Raw genomic sequence first — 12,042 nt, 5'->3', positions numbered from 1 at the left:
CATTAGAGAAGTATAGGAGGAATAGACAGTGAAAGTTGCTTTTAAGGTCTGTATGGTGAAAACATGCTGGGGAAAGTGGAAATGCCCTTACATGTGACTCCACGAAGTTGGGATCTCTGGGTCAGTCTTGATACAGATAGAAAACATCTTTCTGAAGAGATGTAAGCCTGCTTTGTACCTAGCCCAGAGCTGTGAGTGATGTCTTAATGTACCAGCCTTCATAAGGTCCTGTGTGCTGAAGTGTAGAAATAATATAAGTGATAGATTTTTTCCACGTTTATGGGATGTTTCATCCCCAAACACCTCCTGTTAAACCTATGGTAATATGGAGCTTAGTCAGTTCCTTGCCAGAAGTGCCAGAGACCATAGGTACAGCCCATCCACTCTGAGACGTGTTGCTGGAGCACAAGCAGCTAGCAGCATTTCTCCCAAGTGCATCACAGACTAATTCTCTCTTCTGTCCCACCTCCCTGACCTCTTGTGTGTTTAACACTTGTATGCTCAGAGGTTTGAAAAAAGAATAAACAGTGTGAAAGTTCTCCTCTGAACCCAGAAGGTGTAATTTGTCTTTCATATCATAAACTAATAAAGGCTTAATATTTGAGGATGTCTTAGGCATCCCCATGCTATCCACCAGGCTAACTCTTGTTGAAATATCCACAGTGTTCCTGGACTGCTTCTGTTATTTCCTCTTTATAAGTGTTCACTCTTTAGAAAATGACCACAAACATTTGCTCTGATTTGTCACATATTATAAAACTCTTTCAAGCTCAGTGGGTAGGATATCAAATCTGAGAGAGGATATATAAAAGACAGATGTTTGCACCAACTTGAATGTACAGTGCTTAGTATTTTAATCCCTTGGTCCCTGTGAGATAGATAAGTTGGTGGTATCTTCCTTTTATAGATGGGGAAAATATGATGAGGTAAATAAGAGGATATACTTAAGATCTGTGTATATAAATAACTCAAAAAAAGATTTTTTTAAGGCCAAACTACTAGGGAAAGTTACAGATGTTCTGGGTTTTTCTTGGGAGTGAGTACATTAATAACTACATCAGACAGCATTAAGAATTTATAGCATAAATATGCTTCAGGCACAGATCAGTTAATAACTGGCAAAGGACCTAGCAAAGCACTCTCTCAGGGAAGGGATTATTCTGAAATTGTGCACAACTACATTTCAGGCACCTTTCTTTTGTACCTTCTGGGATCAGTCACTGTCAGGAAATAGGAAACCCATCATATCTGGTCTATTGATTGTCCACAGCCAAAGGTACTTAGTGCAAAGCCTCTTCTTACCCAGGACGTTGTGGTACCTTCTGGAAACCCTCGATTTTCCTGGTATGCTGTTTGTCACAGGGGTGTGTGCCCTTAGTTGTGTTCTGTGCTGCTCCCCAGGCAGCTGTAGGGAGAGGAGGGTGTTGTGAGGTCCAGGTGACTTAGGGCAGTTCTTAGCTCAGGGCTAGCTTCACAGTCATCAGTCACAAAGGAAATCTGTGAGATGAGGTTAATTCATCACCTGTTTACTAAAATACTGCTTAATACCCTAAATTAGCCACATCCCCAAGGCAAATGGCTTTATGTTGTGCACAGGAGATATTGTAGTTACTGGTAATGTTTTGTGCTTGGATGAAGCTCTTGCATTCATACATTTCCAAAACTGTCATAACATAATGATGCCAGACAGTCCCCTTGGGAGATGTTGTCAAGAAAACTGCATATTTTTCCTCTCGCAATCTAGAAACTTAAAAAACACTACAGTCCTCCACCAGTGTAAGTTTCCTGAATTTCCAGTCTCAAGGAAATTGGATTCTGGTACTGCTAGTCAAGCAGTATTTTAAGCTGTTTGGCAGTGTCTGGTGGTAGATTTCCATGGATTTCCTGGGGGCACTATGAGCTCTGGAGCTGCTCATGTGCTGATATAAGTGCCCATGGCAGTCTGTGCCTGGAGCATGAAGTCCTCTTTTTCAGCTGAGGCTGTGTGTGGAACAGCCTCCAGTTCCTGAGCTGAAGGGTATCTGAGCATGCATTTTGTTAAAAGGATGATTCTTCTGTGTAGTGTCTCTGGAAAGTGGAGGAGGATTTCTGATGCTGTTTGGAGAATCGTGATGACAGCACTTCTTGGGGCCCCTCTTTGGGTGCTTTTGTTTCTTATATCAAGATGCTCAGTTATGGTGTCTTGAAAATGTTCCATTTGAACATGCAGTTCATATTCAGGAGAACCTTTCCAGTTCCATCTCCAATTGGCAGCAAAATGTGTTACTGATTCCTGCACATCTGTAGGATTGACGAGGATTGTCTCCTGCAGGTCTTTGGGTTCTCTTGAGGCCAGTTTTCAGGCAGCAGTTCTTGTCCTAGGTGAAGTTTAACAGAGGCAATTTGGGAAACTGGCCCATGCCAGCAGAAAGGAGTCAGCCAGGAGTGCAGCTCTCTGTAGGTGTAGCCATTGTCTTAGGATAACTTTCAGAGGTTCTGTTTTCTCATTCCTTGCTCTCTTGTCTGACAACTTCATTCTTTGATTTCTAAGATAGGGTGACTGTTATTTGCAGGAAAAGGGAAGAGGGGAATTCTTCAATAGTCCAGAGAGCTTTTGTGAGGAACTGTCAAGAGTGTCCTATGGAAAATTGTTGTTTAAAACTGTGCTGGTAAAAGCTTTATGCTTACAGGAAACATTTACTTTGTTGTTTCTGTATGTGTCTGTGGTGTCTCTGTAAAAACAATTTTTATGTTTGTCCAGCTCCTCAGTGACACACTCTTCAATTTTATTATGTTTTCTGGTACTTCCTGCTTCTATGAAGATACTGACTTCAGCTTGACAATTATTCTCCTAGACTGTACCTTGAGGCTGCTGCATATAAAATGTTAAGCTAACCTGTTTGTCTGGAATACCCCCATGCTGGTGGTTTGTCTGGAAAACAGTGTCACAGCTTTATTCAGACAGTTGGTATCAGCTTTGAGCAGAGGTTCAACTCTACAGAGACCTACAGAGGTTCACCCTAAATTTCTTTTGCAAATGTAATAAAGAGAAAACTTGAATCTCAGTGTGTCTCTTACTGTTTAAATGGTGAAGATATGAGTTATAAAAGGAGTTACTGATCTTAATGTTAAAAAAAAAATATCCCATGTCACTGAGCCTTCAGAAATTTAGGGGTATCAACACAAAAGTCTTACTTGAAACTCTGAATTGGTGCAGCTGTTGAGGAACTGTGATGAATAGGTTGCATTGCTCTTACCTCTCAGTGTATAACTGTTGAATGTCATAATGGAGAATTGACAGTGACATGTCAGATTTTCTTCTGCAGGGGAAATAAAAACTTTTTTAAAAAGGAATTTGAAGTGAATGGGAATTAAAAGTTTGTCCTCATTTATATTAGTTTGGCATCTCTTTGACTTTTTTGAAAAGCTACATAGTTACGTGATGCCCACAGTTGTCTTCAGTGAATATTTTCTTGTTGAAAGAAGATTTAGTGGTAGCTGCTCAGTAAATAACTGCTGAAGTCCTTATAGGTTTACTACTTGACTCAGGTAGGATGGCTCTTATTTTCTATTTTAACCATTTTCTTTTTTTCTATTCAAAGAAACGATTGAAAGCAGCAGAAGCAGAAAGCAAGCTAAAACAAGTGTATATACCCAACTAGTAAGTATCTCTTCTTTTGTTTTCTATCTCACCGTAGAGGGACTGGTGTAGCAGTTTCCATGTCCTACCAATATTATTATTGCCTGGTTAGGATGTTGTGCTAAGTGTTGCTCATTTCCTGCATCCTCTGTAATATTCCCATCCTGAAGTGACTGTTACTTATCTTCTAATTTTTATTTTTGTATGGACTGGGAGTTGGGGACTTGCTGGCAGGTTAGCATGGTTGTGAACAAAAGAGTAGCTAATTAACTGCTCAATAATCTATCTGTTTTTCTTAATTTTTCTCAGCAGTGGATCACCAGTGCATATTTGTTTGCTATTTATCATTATATATTAAAAATAATGTATAATTATTTATAGGTGTACATATATTTTAAAACAAATTTTTTAGTAAAATGTGTCTTCTATTTCATTTCCTCTGCATAGCCTAGTCAGTAGTTATTATAATGTAGAACTTCTAGTCTACCCTTTCCTTTCACTTTTCAACTTTCACTCCTGGATATGTTCCCCTGTGTATTATCCCCAATAACTACTTTGCTCTTTTATGCTGTCTCCTTTTAAATATTTATGAACTTCTACCATCTGTTCTGATAGTTTAGGTAAAACTAATTTTTATATATTTAGCTTGCAAGACAGCCCCTTATTTCTTCTGAAAATATAAGATCCATGATTATATGTCAATACCTCTCAGCTGAATTTACTAAAAATGAGGTGTAATATTCAGAGTGAAGCCAAATAGATTTCTTGTCACACAATTTTTCAATAGTATTGCTTTTTGTGGATGGTGTTACTCTGCAGGGGGACACTGGACATCAAATTAAACATGAATTCACAATGTGATAAGCTCATAAAGCAAAAGGCAGTGTAATTTAGACTGCAGATGCAAAAGGATATTGCAGATGAGAAAGCCTGGCAGTCCTGCTGTTCTCTTGGATTATAATGTGTGGAGGGAGGGCTTTGTGTTTGGAAGGTTCTGATGCTCATTCGATAATGGCTGCCTGGAGTGGCATCTTATCCCTCAGCAAGGTAATTCTTTCTCCTACCTAGAGAACACATAATCAAATCAGCAACTTGCTTCCCTGCTTCAGGAAAAGACCTGGCTCTGCCCACGTGGCTGCTCTTCTGTCTCTGGCTTTGATTTCCAGTCACGGTTCATTTTATGAGTGTTGTACCTTAACTTACATATTATTTAATTGATAAAATAGGGGATACATTTTCCTTCTCCTTCAATATCCTTTCATGTGTATCAGGGAAAGTAGCAATTACATTACTTACTTAATCCCACATGAATGCTTCTTCTGTTTTCTTGCTATTAATACCTCTAAAGGTGGCAACAATTAAATATTTCTAAGCTTTTTGGATTACTTCTACACAAGCTTGAGTACAAGGTCTGGCATATAGAGATTGTATGGCATCTACATTATCTTGTGACCTAGGAGAAGATTATATTCTTGGCTTGTAATAGCAATGCATGGTGTAGGGATCTAAATATCAATGTTATTGATTTGTCCTTATCATGTTACTGAGCCCATTCCTGTTTCTAGGCTTGAGCCATAATTATCCACTTGTCACCTCGAAAATAAATTACTTAATGTAGGCTGTCACGAGACCTATGCAGAAGTGTATAACCTGATTGACTGAAACCCATTTTAACAGTAACTGCTGTAAAATCGCTGGCAGTGAGAGACTCTGGAGGATATCAGGCTCAAACAATTTTATCTTTTTTTTTCCTCTGGCTGTCCTCCATTGATAGGGCTCTTGTTTGTTCCTCTGATGGTAAATAGGAAAATCTAGCAGAGAGGAGGAAGATAATAAGAAAAAGAATAGAAGCTGTCTTCAAAGGTTGCATTCATGTTACACAATGAAAAATAACAGCTCTGTGTAAAGCTTTAGAGTTGATATTTTTTGACTTGAAACTGTGCCCCAGTTTTTTAAATGCAGGTAACTGAAACATGTAGGGTCATACAGGTAATTGATGTGAGGTTATCAAGTCCTACACCAATGTCTTAGAAAAACACTTCTGACTCAGACTGAATAAGCATTTCTGTACCTCTTCCAAGAATAACCCTGGTTTTGGGGCAGACATTTGTAGTTGACTTGACAGAACCTAATGTCTATAAATACAGCCTTGCCATGGAGCCCTTTGGCTGAAAAGCACTAATGTGCTTTCCTGGTGAAAGGAAAAAGTGTAAAATCAGTTAAACTCGGGAAATACTGAAAAACAAATGTTTCAGTTGTTTTCTGTAGAACTGTCTGTGTCAGTGGTGTGGAAGCAGCGACAGAAATCTGAACGCACAAAGATTCCACATTCTCACATCCTCTTCCTGCCACCCTCCAAAGTGAGTGCAGTGCTTGGAAGACCTTCATGCAGGTGTTGTCTCAGACTCTTTCTCCTTCTAGGGTGTACCCAAACATACTCCTTAGGTTGTTGTGGAAGCTGTACTCTGGTTTTACTAATCTTACAGGCATCATATATACCATCTTCTTCTTGATGAAGGTCTGGTTGTGTAGCTTGTGCTTTTTGGGATTAGGACATCTGCAGTTGTGAAGGCTGAGACATCCAGTTTTGTGTGCCTTTCCTCTCATTTGCTTTCATCTAAGTGATACCAGAAGGGGTAAGAACAAAAAGAGAAGAATGAACTGCTCTACACGATTTCCAGTCTCCAAAATGTACTGGTGAAAAATATATCTTTTAACTCTACATCTGTGTGTGTTAATGAATACATTCTATTTACAGTATTTTATCTGAGAATCTCAAAGCACTTTGACAAGCTGCAAACACAGCCTCTCAAAGGCTGTGAAGCAGGGAAATACTGTTCTCCCTACTGTGCTCCTTTTCCCAATAGGGAAACTGGAGGAATAGGTCAAAGCTTTGGTTCACTACAAGGGGCAACTGTTTAACAAGCTGAAGATAATTCCTATGTCTATTTGTTGGTTGTCCTCTCCTTCAGGAGCAAGATCGTTTTTCTTCCCTGTTTTGTTGTGCAAAGGACCATGGCAACATGGAAAACTTAAAAGGTGTAAAGCTGCTCTTCCCTCTGTAGCTGTGCTAGTTAAAATGGCAATCCCCAATTTTGTTGGAGAAAGCTGCTCCTATTCAGAAAGCATTGTTTAATGGTCTTTAGACCTGCTCTTAGAAGTGGGTATTCACAGGAGGTTGGAGAGCTGTGAGGAAAGCTCACCTTTGTTGCCTGGATCCAGACACTTCAGTTAGATGCCTAGAGGTGAATGGCACAAATGTGCCTTAAAAAGGATTTTCAATTGGTTTTATTTCCGAGGCTTTATTTCTTACTTGTTTTGTTGCATCCAGCACACATGGGTTCTTCAATAACAGGAAATATTCACAGGATGGTATTAAGTTTATAATTATTTCTAACAACAAAAATTTTATCACCGTGCTGTGGGTCAAATGCTAATCTACTGAAGGGATATCAGTCTTGTCTGGGGATCAGGATTATCTGCAGGTTGGGTATTTTTTGTGCAGGGGTCTCAGTACCTGTTGACAGCCTTCTCTCTGCATGTGCTTTATTGCCTCCATGTCTTCCTTTGGGACTGAGCTAAAGAATACAGCCCAGAAATCTGCACTTCATGGTCCCTGTTCTAGCATAACTGACTGCTCCTTCACAACTGAAACCCCTTTAAGAGACTTCCATTCCTGATACAAGAACTGGAAATGACAGTTTGCCACACCATCAGTATTCTCACTACCTTATTTGCATCTTTAGCTTCAGCTTCGTTAATTGCTTAATGATTCATCCAGTTACTCATCTGATTCTCTTGTTAATAGCTGTGGCAGGCCTTGGTGATATCAAACAAGTTTAATTAACATATCATCAACAATTAAGAGCTTTTTTTGCTTCTCATATGATGAAAACATTATCTGCCTGAATTTTATTGTTACTGCCACTCAGAAACTTGACTCTAGCTTTGGAGCAGGATAATCTCTGGTGCTTGCTGCAGCTTCATTAACTGTAGTGCTGCAGAATCCTGGAGTTTACTACAACTATAGCGTGTTAGTCCTTCTGATCAGCATGGTTTGGTGATCAGCTTTCACCAGTGCATGTTTTCCACTCGTGTTTTAATACAAGCTTGATAATGGTTTTAGAGAGGATAATGGAGTCAGGCCATCATCCTCCTTTCTGGTCCCAGTTCTTTGGACATGTTTCGTTGGGCTTTACTGATGGATCTCAGACTATTTTGCTGTATTTTTGGGGAATAAATCCAAGGTATAGAAGGGAAGCAACAGGCCTGATGTTGAAGCGTAAGGCCTTAGTTGTCTTTACTTCAGTCTCTTCCTCTGTGGAGCAATGCCGCCTGTAGCAGAGTGCATCTGGGAGGGCTGTTTGTTTTGCAGCATCGGGGCAATGTTTGCATGTGGGGTTTGCTTGTGAATCATTGGCAGAAGTTCTTTTGCAGCAGGTTACTATAGTGACATCCCGGAGCAGAGGAGCGTGAATGTTCCCTCTTTCAACTGCCCCTTTGTTAAACTGCCCTCGGCTCTCCTGCCGTCTGTGGGGTCACAACTTGGTGCCTTTCTGATAAGCACCCTGAAACACTTTAATCTTTGTAGGAGCTGGGTAAATTAATAAGCAGAAGGAGATGAAAACATATTCAGGCTTGTGAATTCATCTAAATGTCTTTTTTTTTTTTTATCTGCTCTGCTGCTTTTGAGCTGCGTATATGCTGCTCAGTGCACTATAGGAACAAACTACTTACAGTGCTCCTGTGCCACTTGGCCTCCTGAGCTTTCTCTGCTGCAAAAAGGCTCTGAATTTTACAGTGAGAATGCTATCAGAAGTTTTTCCTGGACTGGACAAACACACTCTTGCCTCCTTATGCAACCTGTGTGTGGTTCCTGTAGTTTGTTCACAGCAGAACCTATTTTGTCTCTGTCAAAACGGAGCTTTACTGAGCTCTGTATCTCAGGATCTGATTGGACATTTTCAGATGAGAAGGATGTTTTCTGGCTTCCAGGGCAGCATCAGCTTTCCAGTTGTCTTCAGAATATGTCAGTTGGAACTCTTTTGCTTTTCGTTGCTGAGTACATGAAACCTGATGCTGGTGCCCTCTTAGAAAGAAATTAATTTGGCTCTATTCCCACAATGCTGTTTTTGTAGCACTAGCCTGGGTGAAACACAGCAAGTATTCTGGGTTACTGAAATCACTGGTACTCCTGCATCAGTGTGCAACTGATGTGTAAGAAGAGGGGGTTGCAGAAAGCCATTTTAAGATATTTCTGCTTCCAAATCATGGGTTTATTAGTAGGAAATAAAAGGAATATGTCCATTCCCTTCAGTCTTCGAGTAAGAGAATACCAATGGAATGTAACCAGCATTGCAATTCAGGCTCATGTTCAGCAGTTGGCTCCAAAGCCTGCCTGCTCTTTACTGCTTCTATAATGTGAACTCCTAACAGAACTCCAGAGTCCTTGCATGTTTGATAAACTCCTTGTGTGCTCTGTGTGAAACTTTGTGTATGACTTCTTCCATCTTCCTCCATTCCCCAGAAGTCCTGTCCCTGCAATAGCAATCCTCTCTCCTCCTTTTTCCCTCCCATGCCAGATTTTTTGAATGTGTCATTTTCCCCCTCCTCTTCCTTTGCAGAGACTGTGTGCTGTTTATATTGCTCTCCATGCCAAGGTTTCGTTGCCTTTCTGTTCTCAGCTCCCACCAGTAGCTTTTTTTTTTTTAGCTCGTAACTCTTGACTTTTCCTGAATCATCGTTTTAAAGAGGGTATAGGGATGAGCTGAGGTGACCCAGGTGTTGTTGGGTGTTGGGTGTACTTGTGGGAGTTGTGGCCACATGATGCAAACCCTTGCAGTGAGACAACATGGAAATGTTTGTGACTGCAGTCTAGGGTTGTATTTCCCTGATTAAAGCAGATGTTGCCCTCTCTCTGCCTGCTGTTCCTGCCCCCAGCCTTCTTTTTGGAGATTTAAGTAAAATATCACTCGTGTTGAGGATTTGTAAGATCTGTTTTTACTTGGATTCACATATCTGGGATAGTGAATAAGATACCTACTGTACTGGTTTATTGTTTCTTAAAAGGTTTTGAAGTCTTGTAAATGGCATCCAACTATTGTTATAGTTATTTTCATTATCAATATTTTTAAAATAGTACTGGAGATGGTGTGTTCATAAAAGTCAGATTGCTGGTGATTACAGCTGGTTCTGGAAGCCACATGCTGAATGAAATTTGAGTCTTCAACCATTTTGGGCTTCAAAAGTCAAATAAAAAATGGCATGCCTCAATTAACACTTGTCATTCTTTTTGCTTTGTGTCTTAAGTAACAAGCCAAACCCCAACCAGATCAATGTAAATAATGTCAAACCAGGAGTGGTAAATGGTACTGGAGTCCAGGCACAGAATGCGGGAGCAGGACGGGCCTGTGAGAGCTGTTACAGTAAGTGCCAGAATGGCAGCTGAGATGGAAATGTTCAAGTAAAAGCTTGCTTGTGCTGGGGTGGGGGGCAGAACTGGATATAGCAGCATTTAAAAGTTTGGGGGTTTTTGAGGTTGTTTTTGTTTAGTGTTTGTTTTGTTTTGTTTTTTAAGTAGTAGTGTTACATTTGTAAATAGAATTATGACGTACTAAAGGGGCAGTTAGTAAATATTCTACATAATTGCAGGTAACTATTGAGTGAATATTTAAATCACCAACATGTGAATTTGACAAATTTTTCCATCATTTTGACTAGATTTCAAAATATGTGACACTACTGTGATCTGCTGGCTAATATTAATACACTGAGTTCTAATGACTGTGCCCCTTTATGGGGAGCCTGTAGAGATGGTGGAATATAGGACTGTATGAGAAGTCAAGTCACAGACTCTGTACATTTTTGAATTGTAAAATTAATATATGGGAAGTTCCTGAAGGCAGTCTTTACTGTTTCCCATGTTCTGCAGAAATTCTCTTGCAAAAAGAGAACAGTCTCATCCATTGGCAGGAAATCTTCCCATCTTAATAATTGTTTCTTTCTGTTAGCATTTTAAAGGGGATGTAGATTAATTAATGTAATCAATTATGCTGAAATGACAAGTATGTTTAACAGTGCTGATGACAGTGAAGCCATCATCAGTTTTGGAGGTCTGTTTGAGCTTTGCTCTGTGTGTGGGGGGTGTTTTCTTTTGTGCTGCTTCTAAAGAGAATAAGATCTGAAAAGTGATCCTGTGTAAGGATATATATAATTTCCACCTTTGTTATCTCTAGCCACCCAGTCTTACCAGTGGTATTCTTGGGGTCCCCCTAACATGCAGTGTCGCCTCTGTGCATCCTGTTGGACCTACTGGAAGAAATACGGTGGCTTGAAAATGCCAACACGGTTAGACGGGGAGAGGCCCGGACCAAACCGCAATAATTTGGTGGGTATCCACCAGGCAGACTGCTGCCTCTGCCTGGCAACCTGAATGTCCTGCTGCCTAACTGCCTGTAACTGTTCTTAAATATTTAACCACCAAAAGAATGCCTGCAGCCCTCGTTGTTGTCCTTGGGTTCGGTATTTCATGCCAAGCAGGAGTTGGCGCATTAACCTCGGCTAGAAGTAATTTGTTGCCAAGTACTGCCCTGAGAAAAAAACCCCAGCATTTGTTTAGCAAAGCAGCCTTCAAATGCACGAAATGACTTAGTGGAGATGGGAGAAACTGAAATGCCAGCCAGTGTTTCTGGTATTTGGTTTCCATGATTTTTGCTGTAGGGGGAACAGCACTGTTTTTTTTCTCTTCAAAAGAATTAATTATTTCCTGAAACCTATTTACTCTCCCAAGGCATATTCAAAATTAGATATACCCCAAATAGCTAGTGGCTTTTTAGAGATCCTTTATCTTGTTTTTCTACCTAATCCCATTTTTTTAAATAATCCTTTTTTTTGGATATGTTTGAGTAAGCATTGTCTGAGCTGTTTCTGTTTCATTTTTCCTCTCTTATTCGAAAACCAAAATTCTCAGATTTTTTTTTCTGAATTTGCTGAGAGTTTAATCTGGAAGCATTAGACATTAAGCTGATTGGAAAAGGTAACTGTATCACGTGGGTAGAAGGATAGCACACACTGAACTTTTATCTCAGGATAATTGCTTTCCGTTCTCCTATTCTTTGCTATCATTCTCTTTCCATTCCTTTTGTTTAACCTTTATCCTATCCAGGCTTCTCTTTGCCCTCTGAAGCCTCCCAATTGCTGAGATAACTGCCTTATACCTCTTGTTTGTTAATTAAAAGTATGTAAATAGTCAGAGAAGGGAAAGCCTTGTTCTCCCCAAACTGAAACTTCTTCCTGTTTTCCATCTATGGGTGGGTCTGAGATAACAAGATACTACTTGCATTATTTCATTGGTTGACTTAGTTGCTTTTCATAAAGAGGATAACTACTCTGGTTCTCAGTAGCTGATAAATGTCTGCCAGTAG

At 40.0% G+C, this 12,042-nt stretch overlaps 1 protein-coding gene across 4 annotated transcripts in view; it reads left to right on the top strand.

Moving 5' to 3' along the window:
• The window catches only part of MTA1 (metastasis associated 1), a 75,255-nt gene that overhangs the window by 39,664 nt on the left and 23,549 nt on the right, over positions 1 to 12,042 (top strand). For 3 of the 4 annotated variants that reach the window (XM_053950523.1, XM_053950521.1, XM_053950524.1), the window contains exons 11-13: positions 3,582 to 3,640; positions 9,929 to 10,044; positions 10,855 to 11,006. In XM_053950523.1, coding sequence (XP_053806498.1) covers positions 3,582 to 3,640; positions 9,929 to 10,044; positions 10,855 to 11,006 — 327 coding nt within the window. The remainder of the gene's footprint in view (positions 1 to 3,581; positions 3,641 to 9,928; positions 10,045 to 10,854; positions 11,007 to 12,042) is intronic. The other variant, XM_053950525.1, reaches the window with a different exon arrangement.

The sequence above is a fragment of the Vidua chalybeata genome, chromosome 9, assembly GCF_026979565.1.
Source record: "Vidua chalybeata isolate OUT-0048 chromosome 9, bVidCha1 merged haplotype, whole genome shotgun sequence".
Taxonomy (NCBI): domain Eukaryota; kingdom Metazoa; phylum Chordata; class Aves; order Passeriformes; family Viduidae; genus Vidua; species Vidua chalybeata.
This window is presented reverse-complemented; position numbering and strand designations above follow the sequence as displayed.